This window comes from Salvelinus fontinalis, chromosome 18 (assembly GCF_029448725.1).
Source record: "Salvelinus fontinalis isolate EN_2023a chromosome 18, ASM2944872v1, whole genome shotgun sequence".
NCBI classification, from domain to species: Eukaryota; Metazoa; Chordata; class Actinopteri; order Salmoniformes; family Salmonidae; genus Salvelinus; species Salvelinus fontinalis.
Window position 1 is genome coordinate 53,907,899 of NC_074682.1, and position 24,000 is coordinate 53,931,898.

Here is a 24,000-nt window from a genome sequence, read left to right on the forward strand (position 1 = left end):
AGGGTTGAGATCAGGGGTATTTTCTGCGGTTGGGCTGAGGGTTGATATCAGGGGTATTTTCTGCGGGTGGGCTGAGGGTTGATATCAGGGGTATTTTCTGCAGGTGGGCTGAGGGTTGAGATCAGGGGTATTTTCTGCGGGTGGGCTGAGGGTTGATATCAGGGGTATTTTCTGCAGGTGGGCTGAGGGTCGATATCAGGGGTATTTTCTGCGGGTGGGCTGAGGGTCGATATCAGGGGTATTTTCTGCGGGTGGGCTGAGGGTTGATATCAGGGGTATTTTCTGCGGGTGGGCTGAGGGTCGAGGTCAGGGTTTTTTCCAGATCTCTCCTAAACACTGATTTTGTTATTTTCTCTCTTTCAGGATGGTACCGAGGATTCTCCACCAGGAAGCCTACAATCAAGGTAAATTACCTGGTGCTTTCATTCCTACGACATTTTATTTGAGATGTCTGTTTCCACACTACTGTCGACCACTATGATTGGCTGTTTAGCTATGCTCACTAGAGTTTACTACTCTGATTGGCTGTTTACATACACTCTCTAGTGTTTACCACTCTGATTGTCTGTGTACCTACACTCTAGTGTTTACCACTCTGATTAGCTGTTTATCTAAAACTCTCTAGTTTTTACTACTCTGATTGGCTGTTTACATACACTTTCTATTGTTTACCACTGATTGGCTGTTTACATACACTCTCTAGTGTTTACCACTCTGATTGTCTGTGTACCTACACTCTAGTGTTTACCACTCTGATTAGCTGTTTATCTAAAACTCTCTAGTTTTTACTACTCTGATTGGCTGTTTACATACACTTTCTAGTGTTTACCACTGATTGGCTGTTTACATACACTCTCTAGTGTTTACCACTCTGATTGGCTGTTACCTGCACTCTCTAGTGTTTACCACTCTGATTGGCTGTTACCTGCACTCTCTAGTGTTTACCACTCTGATTAGCTGTTTATCTAAAACTCTCTAGTTTTTACTACTCTGATTGGCTGTTTACATACACTCTCTAGTGTTTACCACTCTGATTGGCTGTTTACATACACTCTCTCGTGTTTACCACTCTGATTGGCTGTTTACATACACTCTCTAGTGTTTACCACTCTGATTGGCTGTTTACATACACTCTCTAGTGTTTACCACTCTGATTGGCTGTTTACATACACTCTCTCGTGTTTACCACTCTGATTGGCTGTTTACATACACTCTCTAGTGTTTACCACTCTGATTGGCTGTTTACATACACTCTCTAGTGTTTACCACTCTGATTGGCTGTTTACATACACTCTCTAGTGTTTACCACGCTGATTGGCTGTTTTCACACTGTAATTGGTGCAGTAGTGTATAGCCATGGCGTTCTGCAGTTTTTCTGCTTCAATTGAAACAAGGGTTAGTGTTTCATACACCTTGCCCTTAGTTTGAAGATGTAATCCGGAGACAGCATCGTTAAGGTAGTGTAGTAAACAACCAAAGATTTCAATACTAAAAGTGGTGAAAGTAGTAGCAAAAAGTAGTAGTAAAAATACACTTTATCTAGTCCTTGGCCTTTATTCTAATCTGACTTTGTGCAGATCTTGTTGTTCTTCACATTACCGTCTCTGGTAAACACACACTATATCAAATAAAATCAATGTTTATTTGTCACATACACAGGATAGAGATGGTGTAAACAGTACAATGAAATGGTTACTTCTATCATGACTCAGGATTGAATCGCAGACACGTGAGGCAGATGGTTCCAGTCTCAGAGATTTATTGAATATACAGGCGGAGGCAAAAGGCAGGTCGAGGACAAATAGGAGTTCGTAATCCTGGTAAAATTAGAAACGTATAATATCTGAAAATGTAGCTGGCCTCATACCCGTATACATGGATGAACGCTTCTGTGTTTTGGATGCCATGGTTGCCCTTAGTTTGAAGATGTATTCCGGAGAAAGGTTTTTTATACAACAGCCTTCTGTGTTATGGATGCCATGGTTGCCTTTAGTTTGAAGATGTATTCCGGAGGAAGGTGTTTTATACAACAGCCTTCTGTGTTATGGATGCCATGGTTGCCCTTAGTTTGAAGATGTATTCCGGAGAGAGGTGTTTTATACAACAGCCTTCTGTGTTATGGATGCCATGGTTGCCCTTAGTTTGAAGATGTATTCCGGAGAGAGGTGTTTTATACAACAGCCTTCTGTGTTATGGATGCCATGGTTGCCCTTAGTTTGGAGATGTATTCCGGAGAGAGGTGTTTTATACAACAGCCTTCTGTGTTATGGATGCCATGGTTGCCCTTAGTTTGAAGATGTATTCCGGAGAGAGGTGTTTTATACAACAGCCTTCTGTGTTATGGATGCCATGGTTGCCCTTAGTTTGAAGATGTATTCCGGAGGAAGGTGTTTTATACAACAGCCTTCTGTGTTATGGATGCCATGGTTGCCTTTAGTTTGAAGATGTATTCCGGAGGAAGGTGTTTTATACAACAGCCTTCTGTGTTATGGATGCCATGGTTGCCTTTAGTTTGAAGATGTATTCCGGAGGAAGGTGTTTTATACAACAGCCTGCTGTGTTATGGATGCCATGGTTGCCCTTAGTTTGAAGATGTATTCCGGAGAGAGGTGTTTTATACAACAGCCTTCTGTGTTATGGATGCCATGGTTGCCCTTAGTTTGAAGATGTATTCCGGAGGAAGGTCTCTTTTCCACTCTCTCCACATTTTGAAATCATCTCTCTGCTTCCACTGGCCATTCCAGTCAAAACTCGCCTAACTTCTTCTTCCGTGACAACAACACTGGTGAACGCCGTTTCTTCCCCATCAGAAGACTCTACAATGTCTGATTCAATGAACATGTTTTTTACCCAAATCAAGGATTTCCTCATCGTCTGATTCATTTTCAGAGTCAGAGAATGTCAGCGTGGCACGATCGTCCTCCAGAATGTAGTCAATCACAACTTATATTTGTTTATAGAGCTATTAACTTCAGGGAAGCAATGTTGAGAGCAGTAGCAACACTGTTTCAGTTCTTCATGGTATCTTTAAAAAAAGCAGTGGTAGAAAGGATTATCGACACATATTGAGCAGCTCATGTTATAGGCAGAAGCATGCTATATGGCAGGCCAATCCAAACTCATCTCTCGGCATTTCCAGCCCAGCCATTATCTCAGCCAATCATGGCTAGTGGGAAGGTACCTGTATTTGTCACAGGTCAGAGGGCACCTCGGGGTGTACTCCCTGAGGGTGCCATTGGAGGGCACCCTTATGTTTTCTAGTGTCCAGGTGAGCCTGATTGGGCTTATTGGGTTCACCTGGTGTATGACTATTTAGGTCCTCTGTGGACTAGGTCGGTTGCTCAGGTCTCTTGTTTTGTTTAGTGATTCATGTGCGTCATTGTTTTGCTGTGTAAGCTTCGGTAAATGTTCTGGATTTATCCTCACCTCTGCCTGCTGTATTTCTCTGCGCCTTGGTTCAAGTTTGTACGAGACTGACTGTAACAGTATTTTTACGTGGCTAAACCAACTAGGCTCATAATTTAATACTTTTATTCATATTTACAGATGGCATACAAGTTTGTTATTAAGGTACATGAAACTTCACATGTTCCTGAATGCATTTTGATTAAAAAAAACAAAAAAACATTGAAATGCCTCTCCTGTGAAGTAGTGATGTGCAACATACGCCTAGCTTCTTGAGGTGGGAAGCAGGTAGCCTAGTGGTTAGAGCGTTGGGCTAGTAACCAAAAGGTTGCTGGATCGAATCCCTGAGCTGTTAAGGTAAAAATCTGTCGTCCTGAGCAAGCGAGTTAACCCACTGTTCCCCAGGCGCTGAAGATGTGGATGTTTTTTAAGGCAGCCCCGACACACCTCTCTGTTTCAGAGGGGTTGGGTTAAATGTGGAAACACACTTCAGTTGAAGGCATTCAGTTGTGGCCAAAAGTTTTGAGAATGACACAAATATAAATTTTCACAAAGTCTGCTGCCTCAGTTTGTATGATGGCAATTTGCATATACTCCAGAATGTTATGAAGAGTGCTCAGATGAATTGCAATTAATTGCAAAGTCCCTCTTTGCCATGCATATGAACTGAATCACCCCAAAACATGTCCACTGCATTTCAGCCCTGCCACAAAAGGACCAGCTGTCACGCCCTGACCTTAGAGATCCTTATTTATTCTCTATGTTTGGTTAGGTCAGGGTGTGACTCGGGTGGGAAAATCTATGTTTTTCTATGTATTTCTTTGTTGTTTTGCCGTGTGTGGTTCCCAATCAGAGGCAACTGTCTATCGTTGTCTCTGATTGGGGATCATATATAAGTTGTCATTTTCCGTTTGGGTTTTTTGTGGTGTTGTTTTCTGTTTCGGTTGTTTCCCTGACAGAACTGTGCGCTTTGGTTTTCTCCGTTTGTCATTTTGTTTGAGTGTTTTTGTGAACATTAAGTTATGAACACTTTCCACGCTGCGCTTTGCTCTCATTCCGACGACGAACGTTACACCAGCTGACATCATGTCAGTGATTCTCTCGTTAACACATGTGTGAGTGTTGACGAGGACAAGGCTGGAGATCACTCTGTCATGAATAACAGACTGGAAGCTTCAAAAGGAGGGTGGTGCTTGGAATCATTGTTCTTCCTCTGTCAACCATGGTTACCTGCAAGGAAACACGTGCCGTCATCATTGCTTTGCACAAAAAAGGCTTCACAGGCAAGGATATTGCTGCCAGTAAGATTGCACGTAAATCAACCATTTATCGGATCATCAAGAACTTCAAGAAGAGCGGTTCAATTGTTGTGAAGAAGGCTTCAGGGCGCCCAAGAAAGTCCAGCAAGCGCCAGGACCGTCTCCTAAAGTTGATTCAGCTGCGGGATCGGGGCACCACCAGTACAGAGCTTGCCATTTGTCATTTTCTCGGATGAATCCCCTTTCCGATTGTTTGGGGCATCCGGAAAAAAGCTTGTCCGGAGAAGACAAGGTGAGCGCTACCATCAGTCCTGTGTCATGCCAACAGTAAAGCATCCTGAGACCATTCATGTGTGGGGTTGCTTCTCAGCCAAGGGAGTGGGCTTTCTCACAATTTTTTCTAAGAACACAGCCATGAATTAAGAATGGTACCAACACATCCTCAGAGAGCAACTTCTCCCAACCATCCAGGAACAGTTTGGTGACGAACAATGCCTTTTCCAGCATGATGGAGCACCTTGCCATAAGGCTAACTAAGTGGCTCGGGGAACAAAACATTTATATTTTTGGTCCATGCCCAGGAAACTCCCCAGACCTTAATCCCATTGAGAACTTGTGGTCAATCCTCAAGAGGCAGGTGGACAAACAAAACCCCACAAATTCTGACAAACTCCAAGCATTGATTATGCAAGAATGGGCTGCCATCGGTCAGGATGTGGCCCAGAAGTTAATTGACAGCATGCCAGGGCGGATTGCAGAGGTCTTGAAAAAGAAGGGTCAACACTGCAAATATTGACTCTTTGCATCAACTTCATGTAATTGTCAATAAAATCCTTTGACACTTATGAAATGCTTATAATTATACTTCAGTATTCCATAGTAACATCTGACAAAAATATCTAAATACACTGAGGCAGCAGACTTTGTGAAAATTTATATTTGTGTCATTCTCAAAACTTTTGGCCACGACTGCACAACCTCCTTAAAACGGGTCACATATATTTATTGCATAACATAAGGAGATGTTACGGTCACAGACATGTTTGAAATACAATACACTATCAGGCATTCTTTTTCCTGGGAAGAAAAACAGCATGTCCAGGACAAAACATTTAGGTACAGTACAGACAGGTACAGGTCTGAGGCTGTACTATATCAGGTATGAAGCTGTACTATATCAGGAGGTCTGTATTTGTACTATATCAGGTCTGAAGCTGTACTATATCAGGTCTGAAGCTGTACTATATCAGGTCTGAAGCTGAACAATATCAGGAGGAATGAAGCTGTACTATATCAGGAGGTCTGTATTTGTACTATATCAGGTCTGAAGCTGTATTATATCAGGTCTGAAGCTGTATATATCAGGTCTGAAGCTGAACAATATCAGGAGGTATGAAGCTGTACTATATCAGGAGGTCTGAAGCTGTACTATATCAGGAGGTCTGAAGCTGTACTATATCAGGTATGAAGCTGTAGTATATCTGGTATGAAGCTGTACTATATCAGGAGGTCTGAAGCTGTACTATATCAGGAGGTCTGAAGCTGTACTATATCAGGAAGTCTGAAGCTGTACTATATCAGGAGGTCTGAAGCTGTACTATATCAGGAGGTTTGTAGCTGTACTATATCAGGAGGTCTGAAGCTGTACTATATCAGGAGGTCTGAAGTTGTACTATATCAGGAGGTCTGAAGCTGTACTATATCAGGAGGTTTGTAGCTGTACTATATCAGGAGGTCTGAAGCTGTACTATATCAGGAGGTCTGAAGCTGTACTATATCAGGTCTGAAGCTGTACTATATCAGGTCTGAAGCTGTACTATATCAGGAGTTCTGAAGCTGTACTATATCAGGATGTCTGAAGCTGTACTATATCAGGAGGTCTGAAGCTGTACTATATCAGGTCAGAAGTTGTACTATATCAGGAGGTCTGAAGTTGTACTATATCAGGTCTGAAGCTGTACTATATCAGGAGATCTGAAGCTGTACTATATCAGGAGGTCTGAAGCTGTACTATATCAGGTATGAAGCTGTACTATCTCAGGAGTTCTGAAGCTGTACTATATCAGGAGGTCTAAAGCTGTCCTATATCAGGAGGTCTGTAGCTGTACTGTATCAGGAGGTCTGAAGCTGTACTATATCAGGTATGAAGCTGTACTATATCAGGTCTGAAGCTGTACTATATCAGGTCTGAAGCTGTACAATATCAGGTATGAAGCTGTACTATTTCAGGAGTTCTGAAGCTGTACTATATCAGGTCTGAAGCTGTACTATATCAGGTATGAAGCTGTACTATATCAGGTCTGAAGCTGTACTATATCAGGAGGTATGAAGCTGTACTATTTCAGGAGTTCTGAAGCTGTACTATATCAGGAGCTCTGAAGCTGTACTATATCAGGAGGTATGAAGCTGTACTATATCAGGAGGTATGAAGCTGTACTATTTCAGGAGTTCTGAAGCTGTACTATATCAGGAGGTCTGAAGCTGTACTATATCAGGAGGTATGAAGCTGTACTATATCAGGAGGTCTGAAGCTGTACTATATCAGGAGGTCTGAAGCTGTACTATATCAGGTCTGAAGCTGTACTATATCAGGTTTGAAGCTGTACTATATCAGGTTTGAAGCTGTACTATATCAGGTCTGAAGCTGTACTATATCAGGAGTTCTGAAGCTGTACTATATCAGGTCTGAAGCGGTACTATATCAGGAGGTCTGAAGCTGTACTATATCAGGAGGTCTGAAGCTGTACTATATCAGGTATGAAGCTGTACTGTATCAGGAGGCCTAAATATGTACTCTATCAGGCCTGAAGCTGTACTATAGCAGGTCTGAAGCTGTACTCTATCAGGTCTGAAGCTGTACTATATCAGGAGGTCTGAAGCTGTACTATATCAGGTCTGAAGCTGTACTATAGCAGGTCTGAAGCTGTACTATATCAGGAGGTCTGAAGCTGTACTATATCAGGTCTGAAGCTGTACTATATCAGGTATGAAGCTGTACTATATCAGGAGGTCTGAAGCTGTACTATATCAGGTCTGAAGCTGTACTATATCAGGTCTGAAGCTGTACTATATCAGGAGGTCTGAAGCTGTACTATATCAGGAGGTCTGTCCTATTGTCTGATCCCCTCCTGCTGCTTTGTTCGCCTTTTATAGGCTGGTACAGGATGGTACACACATAAGCGCACACACAAATGCACACGCACATTCACACACACACAGAGCCGTGGTAGTTCTAGACAACAGAGATAAAGCACCATCCTTTAACCCCATTACTGTACATCCTTTGTTGTTAGATAACCGGTTGACCTCTTTAGAAGCCAGTTTGTACTAATACAATGTATCAATGTCAAAAAACGAACTGTACAAAAACAATACTTTACCACTAAAAGCCAACTGTACAAAAACAATTCTTTACCACTAAAAGCCATTTTTTATGATAAATGTTTAGAAACAGTACCTAGAGAGAAGTAATATTACAGTGGCAATTAAGTCCTTTTTCTACTTACCCAGATGACTGGACGCATGCTAGCTGTACCCGTAGACTTCTAGTCATTGTGCTAACGCTAGTTAGCAATGGCTCACACATCTACAGTACCTTCAACTTTTTTCAAACAGCACGCAGATATACAAATGGTATCCCACGTCTTCATTGCCAAAATCTCGCACTATCCCTTCAACGGTACATAAGACGCAAGTTCAAGTTGCATCGATGTTTTATTCATAACACTAGAGGACTCTATAACGCTGTAATCTGAAACTATTTAATGTTTCTCTGTGTTGTCAGGCGTTCTCTTTGAAGCTTCTAGAACACCAGTCATTAGGCTTAATTGTTTTGCACTTTGAGGCAGAGGCCTTTTTTTGTATTTTTCAGCTTCTGTGTTATAGACTTCATTTTAAATTACAACCTAAAACTGTAGCACTTAGAAGTGCTAGGTGTTTTACTTTTCATTTATCTTATTTAAAACTTGATTTAATCAGTGAAGTCACATTGAGATTGAGCCCTGTCCAAGAAAGCAGCACAGATGAGTTACCTTTAGTGTGGTCTGTAACCTGTGATGTAGCCTCTATTGGATTGAACTGTGTGTAAAGGGCGGCAGGTAGCCTAGTGGCAGGTAGCCTAGCTAGTGGCAGGTAGCCTAGTGGCAGGTAGCCTAGCTAGTGGCAGGTAGCCCAGTGACAGGTAGCCTAGCAGCAGGTAGCCTAGTGGTAGGTAGCCTAGAGACTGGGAGTAGAGGAGAGGAAAGGAAAGAGAGAGGAGAGGGATAGGAGAGAAAAGGGAGAGGAAAGAGAGAGGAGAGGAGAGGAGAGGAGAGGAGAGGAGAGGAGAGGAGAGGAGAGCAGAGCAGAGGAAAGAGAGAGGAGAGAGGAAAGGGGAAAGAGAGGAATAAGAATGGAAAGGAAAGAGAGGACAGGGAGAGGAGAGTAGAGGAGATGAGAGGATAGTCAGTAGAAATCCCAAGGCAGTGAAGGGAACATTGCCCTTTGTAGGTTGCCATCTTTCATATGGGATGGTTAAACGGGTGTCCTGACTCTCTGTGGTCACTAAAGATCCCATGGCACGTATCGTAAGAGTAGGGGTGTTAACCCTGGTGTCCTGGATAAATGTCCAATTTGGCCCTCATATCATCCATGGTCACCTAATCATCCCCAGCTTCCAATTGGCTCATTCTGCCCTCCTTTAGCTATTCCCCAGGTTATTGCTGTAAATGAGTATGTGTTCTCAGTCAATTTACCTGGTAAAATATATTTAAATACTTTATATACTAAAGTATATATATTTCTATAAGTGTATTTGTGTTTTAACAGAGTCATCTGTGTTGACGAACCATCTCTCTGACTCAAACAGCTCTGAGGCATCTTTGTCTATCTGACGTAGTAAATGGTGTCAATCCTAGTATGGTAAATTCTGGTAATCCAGTGATTTTATAATTGTTAAACGACGTGAGACAGGAGCTATCAGAAAGGTTACTCAAAGGTATTTATGCCCATGTGACTAACGGGATTGATAATTGACTAAACCATTTGCATGAGGACTCCATTCTATATGAGGACTGTAACAATCTAACTCTGTTCTAAATGAGGACTGTAATCTCTAACTCCATTCTAAATGAGGACTGTAACCTATAACTCCATTCTATATGAGGACTGTAACCTCTAACTCCGTTCTAAATTAGGACTGTAACCTCTAACTCCGTTCTAAATGAGGACTGTAACCTCTAACTCCGTTCTAAATGAGGACTGTAACCTATAACTCCATTCTAAATGAGGACTGTAACCTCTAACTCCATTCAAAATGAGGACTGTAACCTCTAACTCCATTCTAAATGAGGACTGTAACCTATAACTCCATTCTAAATGAGGACTGTAACCTCTAACTCCGTTCTAAATGAGGACTGTAACCTCTAACTCTATTCTAAATGAGGACTATAACCTCTAACTCCGTTCTAAATGAGGACTGTAACCTCTAACTCCGTTCTAAATGAGGACTGTAACCTCTAACTCCGTTCTAAATGAGGACTGTAACCTATAACTCCATTCTAAATGAGGACTGTAACCTCTAACTCTGTTCTAAATGAGGACTGTAACCTCTAACTCCGTTCTAAATGAGGACTGTAACCTATAACTCCATTCAAAATGAGGACTGTAACCTCTAACTCCATTCAAAATGAGGACTGTAATCTAACTCCATTCTAAATGAGGACTGTAACCTCTAACTCCGTTCTAAATGAGGACTGTAACCTCTAACTCAGTTCTAAATGAGGACGGTAACCTATAACTCCATTCAAAATGAGGACTGTAATCTAACTCCGTTCTAAATGAGGACTGTAACCTCTAACTCCGTTCTAAATGAGGACTGTAACCTCTAACTCAGTTCTAAAGGAGGACTGTAACCTCTAACTCAGTTCTAAATGAGGACGGTAACCTATAACTCCATTCAAAATGAGGACTGTAACCTATAACTCCATTCAAAATGAGGACTGTAACCTCTAACTCCGTTCAAAATGAGGACTGTAACCTATAACTCCATTCTAAATGAGGACGTAACTAACTGTTTGGTACATAGTATTTCTAAAATCTGCTGACAGTTACCTAGTCCAACTGCTGCGTGTGTGTGTGTGCATGTGTGTGTGCGCGTGTGTGTGCGTGTGTGTGTGTGTCCGCATCAAATCAAATGATCACATCTAATTTTATTTGTCATGAATACAACAGGTGTAGACCTTACAGTGAAATGCTTACTTACAAGCCCTTAACCAACAATGCAGTTTTAAGAAAACAAGTGTTAAGAAAGTATTTACTAAAATAAACTGAAGTAAGAAGTAAAGAAATAAATACAAATAGAAAAATAATGGATTAAAGCATAGTAGCATTTATCAAGCATTTTTAGAAAAACAGTATATTAGCGCCTATGATAGCGTCTGAACGGCCTCCATTTATCGACTAGAAGTCATGTATATCTACTGCCAAGCAAGGCTAGAACTGAAACATGTATATCTACTGCCAAGCAAGACTAGAACTGAAACATGTATATCTACTGCCAAGCAAGGCTAGAACTGAAACATGTATATCTACTGCCAAGCAAGGCTAGAACTGAAATATGTATTTCTACTGCCAAGCAAGGCTAGAACTGAAATATGTATTTCTACTGCCAAGCAAGGCTAGAACTGAAACATGTATTTCTACTGCCAAGCAAGGCTAGAACTGAAACATGTATTTCTACTGCCAAGCAAGGCTAGAACTGAAACATGTATTTCTACTGCCAAGCAAGGCTAGAACTGAAACATGTATTTCTACTGCCAAGCAAGGCTAGAACTGAAACATGTATTTCTACTGCCAAGCAAGGCTAGAACTGAAACATGTATATCTACTGCCAAGCAAGGCTAGAACTAAAACATGTATATCTACTGCCAAGCAAGGCTAGAACTGAAACATGTATTTCTACTGCCAAGCAATGCTAGAACTGAAACATGTATTTCTACTGCCAAGCAAGACTAGAACTGAAACATGTTTATCTACTGCCAAGCAAGGCTAGAACTGAAACAGAATAGTACAGCAATCCGTCAACGTTGCATTCCTGTGTGCCTCAGTTTGTAGAGCATGGCAGTCGGGGTTGTGGGTTTAATTCCTGATAGATTTCCCCCACTGCAAGTCGCTTGATATAAAAGATGGCATGTACTGGTTTAATATGCACTGATGTATTAGCAGCCAGCATTTCTGCACATGAAGTTAACCGTTAAAACCACTTATAACTACCTCCCTCCTTCTTTCAATTTCTGCTTGAAGACATACCCAAATCTAAATGCCTCTAGCTCAGGCAAGGATATGCATATTCTTGGTACCATTTGAAAGAAAACACTCTGAAGTGTGTGTAAATGTGAATTGAATAGGAGAATCTAACACAATAGATCTGGTTTAGATAATACAATGAAAAACCATATGTTTTTTCTTTTTAATTGTTGCATCATCATCTTTAAAATGAACAAGATAAAACAAACATTCAGATATGAATATGGGGACAATTTCAGTGAAAAACATAAGAGGGCAACAGTACTTGTGCAAAGTTTCAGAATGATAACTTCCAAAATGAGTTTGCTACATGACATTTATCATGAAGTCACCCAGGTGTCCCACACAAGTAGCCCAAATGTACCCAAGTAGCCAAATTGGTGAAGGAATACGTTTTGAAACAAATAACTATATACAAAATACCAAAATGGTATTCTAACACACCCCGGCAAAAAATGGGGGGAAAAAAATGGGGGGAAAAAATGGGGAAAAAATATAAAGAAAAAAAATATATACATTTACAAAATAACATGGGTAACTATTTACACACTTTCAATATTTGGAAGACCCTCAGTCCTCTATCAAATCAAATCAATTTATATAGCCCTCAAGAGTAAATATGAACAGTTTACCTCTAGATGGCCCGGGAGGTGTGGAGCCAGAGACAGCAGGGGTCCAGCTGGATGAACCAGCTTCAGAGGGGGATGGACACACGTTGGGGATGGACACGTTGGCGGCAGACACATGCATCTCGACCATGCTCCCTCTAATCCATAATATGTAGACTGAGTTGAGGAAGCATGCGCTGGAGGAAGTATAGCCAATGTGTACTTTACACATTTCATTATATGTTTATATATTGCAAATAAAATGTAAAAACATTCACAAATAATATTTTATATTATTAATTTCAAACAACGGCAGCATGAGAAGAACTTACCAGTCCAAAACAATGTCCTCTCCGTTCAAAAAATATGCTTCCATTTGAGTCATGGTCGCTAACTGAGTCGTCTTCCAAAAGCATATGTTTCACTTTCACAATCAATTTCCTCTATAATTTTGTCTACATTCGTATATCTAGTCTTAGATTTAGCTTTCCCTGACTTATTCACCATGATGTTTGATATATAAACATCTGAAAATGCTTGTTACCGAAACAGTGCTGTGCGTAATGATTTTGGTTCCTTCCAGTATGATTCTTCAATGGCGAATGACGATCTTTACGCCAGAGTTTACTACATGGGCTGGTCTTCCAAAACACAAACATTACATATTGCCGTTTACCTCTGCTCATTGGCTATCTACCCAGCTAGATTTCAAGACGATCAGTGGTCATTGGGTTAAAATACAGTCAATCAACGAAACAGTGGTCATATAATTGGTGCACAATGAGGTCATTACTTGTTGTCTTCCAATCGTTTTTTTTGGGGGTCAATACGTCCTGCGAAATGACCCATCAAGTTTGGTTGTGTTACAAACAAACAGTTGATTGCAAGGAAACCAAACATGACTGGATAAAGTCAGGTTCAGTCTGTGTATTTACGTTGGATGTTTCGTAGAAAATTGAATGACACGAAATTCAACGAGATAAGCGTTCACAAAATGTTTTGTGTTAGGCTAGAAAAAATGGATTTAACCGAACAAAAGACCACTCATTGTGTAACAATGAGCCTTGGGATTGCGAACAGAGCAAGATCTTCAAAGGTAAACAATTTATTTCAATGCAATCTGTGATTTTGTTACGCCAGTGCTGGTTGAAAAAGTGGTTTGGAATGGGGCTCTGTGCTCAGATAATCGCATCTTATTCTTTCGCAGTGAATCCTTTTTTAAATCTGACAACGCAGTTGGATTAGAAGAGTCTATGCTTTTGAAGCATGTGAGACAATTGTATTTTCAGGAATGTTTAATATGACTATTTGTGGCGATCACCGTATGTTGTCGAATTCAAACCCGTATCCGGGATCGGTAGATCAGAGAAGTTAATTAACTAGGCGCTAAGCGAGAAGAGAGGAGGAATTGGCCTCACGAGTGGTGCAGCGGTTTAAGGCACTGCATCACAGTGCTTGATGTGTCACTACAGACCCGGGTTCGATCCCAGGCTGTGTCACAGCCGGCCGTGACCGGGAGTCCCATGAGGCGGCACACAATTGGGTCAACATCGTCCGGGTTAGGGGAGCAGTGTGCCAAGAAGCAGTGTGGCTTGGCAGGGTCCTGTTTCGGAGGATGCATGGCTCTCGACCTTTGCCTCTCCCGAGTCCGTAGGTGAGTTGCATCGATGTGACAAGACCGTAACTACCAATTGGGGAGAGAAAGGGTAAAAGTACAAAAACATTAAATAAAGAGCTTACTGTTTGCTAGGCGCTAGCTGTGGACGTATTTCCTCACATGAAGCTAACGTTAGCTAGGCGCTAAGCGCTAACAGTGGAGGTAGGCCTATTTCTACACTTAACGGCTAGGCGCTAAGCGCTAACATTGGAGGTAGGCATATTTCTACACTTAACGGCTAAGCGCTAACAGTGGAGGTAGGCCTATTTCTACACTTAACGGCTAGGCGCTAAGCGCTAACAGTGGAGATAGGCCTATTTCTACACTTAACGGCTAGGCGCCAAGCGCTAGCAGTGGAGATAGGCCTATTTCTACACTTAACGGCTAGGCGCTAAGCGCTAACAGTGGAGGTAGGCCTATATCTCCACTTAACGGCTAGGCGCTAAGTGCTAACAGTGGATGTAGGCCTATTACTACACTTAACAGCTAGGTGCTAAATGACTTCATAAGCGTGAGTAATTCACAGCAGCTCTGTCCCTGTGCTCCAATATCTTGGCAGCCACAACCATATGTGGACTTGGCCCAGTTTTGACACACACACACACACACACTGTGCCAGCGCAGTCACCTTCCACAGCAGATTAGCTTGGCTGAGTCACATCACAGCCCAGCCGGGCCATGCCACACAAACACACGGCTTGGTCGTGGTACAAGGTGGAGCCACGGTCATTTCCAGCATGGCTCTTTGATGTGCTGCCACATGGCGACTTCCCCACATGGGCACAGATGTGTGTGTGTGTGTGTGTGTGTGTGTGTGTGTGTGTGTGTGTGTGTGTGTGTGTGTGTGTGTGTGTGTGTGTGTGTGTGTGTGTGTGTGTGTGTGTGTGTGTGTGTGTGTGTGTGTGTGTGTGTGTGTGTGTGTGTGTGTGTGTGTGTGTGTCTATCCCTGAAGCAGAAAGTCAGCTGTAACTAGGGCTGTGACGGTAATTGAATAACCGTGTAACTGAATGTTATGAATCAAGACTGTCATCAAAATAAATAAAATGTCAAAGTTGTTTAAAAAGGCCTACATTCATTTTAGGATAAAAAAAAAATGTTTATTAACTTTATTTTCATGTAGATCAACTTGACCTAATAGCAGGAGTGTTTTACTAATGATTATAAGCAATTGTTTTGCTAACTTAGTCTGTGTATTAAACTGTCTACATCTGCTCCTCTTTCCAACTGTCCTCTGGTTCTCCAGCAGCTAACCGCTAGATGCATGTCGGCATAGAGAGCTATACACTATGGCACTTCAGAAAAACATATTTGGGGGGGGATGTGGGGACTTTATTTTATACAATACACGTTTTCATTGCTTTTCTAGCAAATACAAAAATCTTTCTTCTTTTAAAACAGGTTGGATGTGTCTGACTATTCTTCATTTATTTGGGCTTCATTCTATAGCTAGAGGTGTCCTGATATCTCCATGAGTGATTCTATAGCTAGAGGTGTCCAGATATCTCCAGGAGTGATTCTATAGCTAGAGGGCTCCAGATATCTCCAGGAGTGATTCTATAACTAGAGGTGTCCTGATATCTCCAGGAGTGATTCTATAACTAGAGGTGTCCAGATATCTCCAGGAGTGATTCTATAGCTAGAGGACTCCAGATATCTCCAGGAGTGATTCTATAACTAGAGGTGTCCAGATATCTCCAGGAGTGATTCTATAACTAGAGGTGTCCTGATATCTCCAGGAGTGATTCTATAACTAGAGGTGTCCAGATATCTCCAGGAGTGATTCTATAACTAGAGGGCTCCAGATATCTCCAGTAGTGATTCTATAACTAGAGGTGTCCTGATATCTCCAAGAGTGATTCTATAGCTAGAGGACTCCAGATATCTCCAGGAGTGATTCTATAACTAGAGGTGTCCAGATATCTCCAGGAGTGATTCTATAACTAGAGGTGTCCAGATATCTCCAGGAGTGATTCTATAACTAGAGGTGTCCTGATATCTCCAAGATTGATTCTATAGCTAGAGGACTCCAGATATCTCCAGGAGTGATTCTATAACTAGAGGTGTCCAGATATCTCCAGGAGTGATTCTATAACTAGAGGGCTCCAGATATCTCCAGGAGTGATTCTATAGCTAGGGGACTCCAGATATCTCCAGGAGTGATTCTATAACTAGAGGTGTCCAGATATCTCCAGGAGTGATTCTATAACTAGAGGTGTCCTGATATCTCCAAGATTGATTCTATAGCTAGAGGACTCCAGATATCTCCAGGAGTGATTCTATAACTAGAGGTGTCCTGATATCTCCAGGAGTGATTCTATAACTAGAGGTCTCCTGATATCTCCAGGAGTGAATCTATAACTAGAGGGCTCCAGATATCTCCAGGAGTGATTCTATAGCTAGAGGTGTCCAGATATCTCCAGGAGTGATTCTATAACTAGAGGTGTCCAGATATCTCCAGGAGTGATTCTATAACTAGAGGGCTCCAGATATCTCCAGGAGTGATTCTATAGCTAGAGGGCTCCAGATATCTCCAGGAGTGATTCTATAACTAGAGGTGTCCAGATATCTCCAGGAGTGATTCTATAACTAGAGGGCTCCAGATATCTCCAGGAGTGATTCTATAGCTAGAGGGCTCCAGATATCTCCAGGAGTGATTCTATAGCTAGGGGACTCCAGATATCTCTAGGAGTGATTCTATAACTAGAGGTGTCCAGATATCTCCAGGAGTGATTCTATAGCTAGAGGACTCCAGATATCTCCAGGAGTGATTCTATAACTAGAGATGTCCAGATATCTCCAGGAGTGATTCTATAACTAGAGGTGTCCTGATATCTCCAGGAGTGATTCTATAACTAGAGGTCTCCTGATATCTCCAGGAGTGAATCTATAACTAGAGGGCTCCAGATATCTCCAGGAGTGATTCTATAGCTAGAGGTGTCCAGATATCTCCAGGAGTGATTCTATAACTAGAGGGCTCCAGATATCTCCAGGAGTGATTCTATAGCTAGAGGGCTCCAGATATCTCCAGGAGTGATTCTATAACTAGAGGTGTCCTGATATCTCCAGGAGTGATTCTATGACTAGAGGTGTCCTGATATCTCCAGGAGTGATTCTATAGCTAGAGGTGTCCTGATATCTCCAGGGGTGATTCTATAACTAGAGGTGTCCTGATATCTCCAGGAGTGATTCTATGACTAGAGGTGTCCTGATATCTCCAGGAGTGATTCTATGACTAGAGGTGTCCTGATATCTCCAAGAGTGATTCTATAGCTAGAGGACTCCAGATATCTCCAGGAGTGATTCTATAGCTAGAGGTGTCCTGATATCTCCAGGGGTGATTCTATAACTAGAGGTGTCCTGATATCTCCAGGGGTGATTCTATAACTAGAGGTGTCCTGATATCTCCAGGAGTGATTCTATGACTAGAGGTGTCCTGATATCTCCAAGAGTGATTCTATAACAATTTTTTTATAATATTACGTTTTCTTCACATTTTCAAAAAGGTACATTTATATTATCCAACGGGGCTATACATTTGGGTGAGTTTTTTTTCTCTCGCCTGAGTAGCCTCGTTCCACTGCCAAAAATTGCATTAAATATCTAGCGTTCAGCGAAATAACAACACAATGTCCAATACAGGTGGCCTAGTCAAATAATTAACATCCAATCACATTAACCGTTACTCTCTTGTCGGAAACCTTCACTCTTGCGCAGACATTTAGAAACCAAACATGACAATTTGAAAAAAAGCTATGGGAGTTTTTTGAGCGAGAATAAAGACGACTTTCGAGTAGTAAGACATTTATAAAAACAGCAGATACCATTAATAAGAAGGGGCTAGAAGCGTCTGATCTGGTGAGCTACGGAGTGGCTAGACAGGCAAGCCCCATACTATTGTGGAGGACTTCATTCTTCCGGGCTGCCGCGGATATGGCTGGGACAATGCTGGGGAAAAGGCCAAAAAAACTATACAGACAATTCCTTCATCAAACAACACTGTTTCACGACGCATCAGTGACATTGCAGGAGATGTTTTGAAACAATTACTGCTTTGCATACAAGCCAGGGAATTCTATGCGTTACAGCTGGATGAGTCAATAGACGTGGCGGGCCTGGCACAGCTCCTGGTATATGTCCGTTACGTTTATTAATTAATTTAGGAAGATATCCTCTTCTGCAAACCACTGGAAACCAGGACAACATGAGAGGATATTTTTAAAGTACTGGACAGCTTTTTGACATCAACTGGACTTTGGTGGTCAAGATGTGTTTGTATCTGTACTGATGGCGCCAAAGCCATGACAGGGAGACATAGTGGAGTGGTAACGCACGTGCAAGCAGTTTCTCCCTACGCCACTTGGGTACACTGCAGCATCCACCGAGAGCCTCTTGCTGCCAAAGGAATGCCTGACAACTTGAAAGACATTTTGGGAACTACATTGAAAATGGTTAACTTTTGTTAAAGCAATGCCCCTGAACTCTTGTGTATTTTCTGCATTATGCAATGATTTTATTTAATTTTAAATTTAACGTTTATTTAACTAGGCAAGTGAGTTAAGAACAAATTCTTATTTACCATGACGACCTACCTTTACAATGACGGTCTACCAATGGTATGGGCAGCGACCATGTAAGGCTTTTACAACATACAGAAGTGCGCTGGTTATCAATTGGCTAAGTATTGACACGTTTTTTTGAATTAACCTTAAGCTCGTCTCTTTTCTTTACTGACCATAATTTTCCCTTGTTTGACCGCTTGTATGATGACGAGTTTCTCACACTTTCTGGCCTATCTGGGTGATGTTTTTTCTCGCCTGAATGATCTGAATCTAGGATTACAGGGACTCTCCGCAACTATAGTCAATGTGTGGGACAAAATTGAGGCTATGATTAAGAAGTTGGAGCTCTTTTCTGTCTGCATTAGCCTCCCGGGTGGCGCAGTGGTCTAGGGCACTGCATTGCAGTGCTAGCTGCGTCACCAGAGTCTCTGGGTTCGCGCCCAGGCTGGGCTGGGTTCGCGCCCAGGCTCTGTCGCAGCCGGCCGCAACCGGGAGGTCCGTGGGGCTATGCACAATTGGCATAGCGTCATCCGGGTCAGGGAGGGTTTGGCCGGTAGGGATATCCTTGTCTCAGTATGTATTTTTTTTTTTTAAATAAATGTAATAAAAATGTATGCACTCTACTGTAAGTCGCTCTGGATAAGAGCGTCTGCTAAATGACTAAATGCATTAACAAGGACAACACACAGGTCTTTCCATCATTGTATGATTTTGTGTGCAAATGAACTCAATCTTACGGACAATGTCAAATGTGATATAGCGAAGCACCTGAGTGAGCTGGGTGCGCAATTACGCAGGTACTTTCCTGAAACGGACGACACAAACAATTGGATTCATTATCCCTTTCATGCCCTGCCTCCAGTCCACTTACCAATATCTGAACTAGAGAGCCTCATCGAAATTGCAACAAGCGGTTCTGTGAAAATGTAATTTAGGATAGGGCTGCGCTCAGAGTTTCTTGCCTTGGCAAAGCGCACTGTTAAGACACTGATGCCCTTTGCAACCACGTATACCTATGTGAGAGTGGAGAGTGGATATGTGAGAGTGGAGAGTGGATATGTGAGAGTGGAGAGTGGATATGTGAGAGTGGAGAGTGGATATGTGAGAGTGGAGAGTGGATATGTGAGAGTGGTTCTAAACCACATTTCTTCTTTCTCTTCTTCGTAAGCTACTGTTATATTTCAGGGAAAAGTCTCTCTCTCTCTCTCTCTCTCTCTCTCTCTCTCTCTCTCTCTCTCTCTCTCTCTCTCTCTCTCTCTCTCTCTCTCTCTCTCTCTCTCTCTCTCTCTCTCTCTCTCTCTCTCTCTCTCTCTCTCTCTCTCTCTCTCTCTCAATCTCTCTCTCTCTCTCTCTCTCTCTCTCTCTCTCCTGCTAGAATACATTCCTCCTAATAAACGTAAACTTGCAAAGGGGGGCAGGTGTCCATGGCAAAATATATTTGGGATCTCAATGGGGATTTACCTAGTGATATAAAGCCAGAAATTAAGGCTAAATGACTAAAATGAGATGTGCTTAATTCTACCTCCCTCTAGCATGGACCTCAATACACCCCTGTGAGTAAGCTGTGATACTGGGTGTGTTGACGTTGGTGCATGGCTCAAATGTATCATTTCTTACTTGTCAAATATCGTATGACTACTTATCTCGTAGTATCAGCATCACACAGCTTCATTTCCTGTCACAAATACAACATCTAAACCCTTCCAGCCGGGTAAATGTGGGCACATGATTATTCAGCTTCCCTCTGTACTTACGATACCTACAGGCCAGGTAGCTGCCCAATACAAATCAAATCACATGCACCGAATACAACAGGTGGACAGTGAAATGCTTACTTACAAGCCCTTCAATTCACTTTTAAGAAAAAAAGTGTTAAGAAAGTATTTACTAAAATAAACTGAGGTAAAAAAAGAAAGTAATACAAATAGAAAAATATCAAATAATGTAGGAGCAACAATAAAATAACAGTAGCAAGGTTATATACAGGGGCGTACCGGTACAGAGTCAATGTGGAGGTTATATACAGGGCGTTACGGTACAGAGTCAATGTGGAGGCTATATACAGGAGGTACCAGTACAGAGTCAATGTGGAGGCTATATACAGGGGGTAACGGTACAGAGTCAATGTGGAGGCTATATACAGGGCGTACCGGTACAGAGTCAATGTGGAGGCTATATACAGGGCGTACCGGTACAGAGTCAATGTGGAGGCTATATACAGAGGTACCAGTACAGAGTCAATGTGGAGGCTATATACAGGGGGTAACGGTACAGAGTCAATGTGGAGGCTATATACAGGGGTACCAGTACAGAGTCAATGTGGAGACTATATACAGGGGGTACTGGTACAGAGTCAATGTGGAGGCTATATACAGAGGTACCAGTACAGAGTCAATGTGGAGGCTATATACAGGAGGTAACGGTATAGAGTCAATGTGGAGGCTATATACAGGGGTACCAGTACAGAGTCAATGTGGAGACTATATACAGGGGATACTGGTACAGAGTCAATGTGGAGGCTATATACAGGGGTACCAGTACAGCTTCAATGTGGAGACTATATACAGGGGGTACCGGTACAGAGTCAATGTGCGGGGGCTTCCTACTGTATTAGTACCTACAGGCCAGGGTAGTACCTTCTATTCCTCAGCTTCCTACTGTATTAGTACCTACAGGCCAGGGTAGTACCTTCTATTCCTCAGCTTCCTACTGTATTAGTACCTACAGGCTAGGACAGTACCTTCTATACATTTAAAAATAATAATTTTAGTCAATTAGCAGATGCTCTTATCCAGAGCAACTTCCAGAGCAACTATACTTACCCCTTTGGTGGTTTCCACTGAGTCCACCATGCTCACTCATCCACCATGCTCACTCATCCACCATGCTCAACGAGTCCACCATGCTCACTCATACTCTCATACTTACTGAACCCCATCATACTTACCAAACCTCTCTCATACTTACTGAACCAGCTCATACTTACTGAACATTCTCATACTTACTGAACCTCTCTCATACTTACTGAAACATCTCATACATACTGAACCTCTCTCATACTTACTGAACCTCTCTCATACTTACTGAACCTCTCTCATACTAACTGAACCTCTCTCATACTTACTGAACCTCTTTCATACTTACTGAACCAACTCATACTTACTGAACCTCCCTCATACTTACTGAACACCTCTCATACTTACCGAACCTCTCTCATACTTACTGAACCATCTCATACTTACTGAACCTCTCTCATACTTACTGAACCTCTTTCATACTTACTAAACCTCTCTCATACTTACTGAACTTCTCTCATACTTACTGAACCTCTTTCATACTTACTGAACCTCTCTCATACTTACAGCACCTCCCTCATACTTACTGAATCTCTCTCATACTTACTGAACCAGCTCATACTTACTGAACCTCTCTCATACTTACTGAACCAGCTCATACTTACTGAACCTCTCTCATACTTACTGAACCAGCTCATACTTACTGAACCTCTCTCATACTTACTTGCCATCCGTCTACACGTGTCTATTGTTAGTCTACCATGCCCGCTCATTCACCCATCAGTGTTACTGTCCTTAATACTCTCTAAAGTCTAGAACTATTTAGCTAATAATCTACCTGAGGTAATCTACAGTATATCCACATTAGAGTTCCTATCAATTTACCCCTAACTCTTACCTGATGCTGAAATTCAGATATTCACTTAATTCCTTATTAAGGTGCTCGCAAGATTTTTCTACGGCTTTCTGGTAATTACTCTGGATTTTTGAAGAATGTGACAAAAAATGTCTTATTGCTCTATTATTTATGTTTTTGTAGTCGTAAGACACAAATATTTTTATCTTTCATCCATATTTAATGGGTTTTATATTCGGCCAGTATGAATTTGTGTCTTACTTATCGTACGTACTCTGTATTGTAGCAATCTCCATTCAGGAAGCTTTAACCTTCTACTGCAGTTGGCTAAATCAGGGTCACACAGAGCGTTTCTGGGTAGTCTTTAACAAATCTACTTTGAAACAAAAGTATTCACCTCACACACATGGTTATGGGATAAAATATACCATGTCAGATATAGTTGAAATGTATTCAATTCAATGGGTTTGCATCCCAATATTACACTTTATACTGAATATATCGCAGAAGTCTGAAATATAACAAAACCTTTTGATATAGAAACACTAGATTTTCTGCGTTAATTTAAAAAAATGTTTTATTCATTATGATATTCTGAAAAATATATTGACACTAGGTGATTTGACTGTAGGAATGGCTACAGGGCTGTCAAGATCATGGATCATCAACTAGATTCAGCCTCGGGCCCATTTTTATTTGACTGGATGGTCAGGGGTCTGAACATGAATACAAAACATTTGTAGACTGCAAATTGACCGCAAGTGACCCAAACAGATATCATTTGTGACTGACCGTTCTTATGAAGAAACATTTGAAACTGTATTTTTTTAAACTTTGGATAAAAGTATAGACTCAGCACTAGAAAAAAGGGTTTGTCATACACTACAGTTGAGGAAACAATGGGAAAGTAATTCTGCTTTGAAAGTTGTAACTTGTAACCCCACTTTTGAGAAAATGGCCCTTGAATGTTTTGGTACACCTACTGGAGAGCTCTTCTTTGTCTACACCCATTCAGCATTGTTCACACCCTCTTAAGCCTCAGCCCCACACCCTCTTAAGCCTCAGCCCCACACATCTCTTAAGCCTTAGGTCCCATCCATCTCTTTAAGGATTCACATGCATGACATCAGCAGCCTGGTGGTCCAAAATAGCATAACTGGTGTATTTTGACACCAATAAACCCATCTGTTTAAAAAATGAATATAGTACATGTCAGTCTAGCAAACAAGGCAAACCAGGTGCACCCTGTTTCCATTGATCATCCTTGAGATGTTTCTACAACTTGATTGAAGTCCACCGGTGGTAAATTCAACTGATTGGACATGATTTGGAAAAGGCACACAGTTGACAGTGCATGTCAGGGCAAAAAGCAAGCCATGAGGTTGAAGGAATTGTCCGTAGAGCTCCGAGACAGGATTCTGCAGCATTGAAGATCCCCAAGAACACAGTGGCCTCCATAAAGTTTATAATGGAAGAAGTTTGGAACCACCAAGAATGTTCCTAGATCTGGCCGCCCGGCCAAACTGAGCAATCGGGGGAGAAGGGCCTTGGTCAGGGAGGTGACCAAGAACCCGATG

The 24,000-nt window shown here is 41.8% G+C and overlaps 1 protein-coding gene across 17 annotated transcripts in view; it reads left to right on the forward strand.

Annotated features, from left to right (window-relative positions):
* Nucleotides 1–24,000, forward strand: part of LOC129815762 (dedicator of cytokinesis protein 3-like) — a 400,044-nt gene that overhangs the window by 138,674 nt on the left and 237,370 nt on the right. For all 17 annotated transcript variants that reach the window (XM_055869857.1, XM_055869854.1, XM_055869856.1 and 14 more), the window contains exon 3: nt 364–404. In XM_055869857.1, the coding sequence (XP_055725832.1) occupies nt 364–404 (41 nt within the window). The remainder of the gene's footprint in view (nt 1–363; nt 405–24,000) is intronic.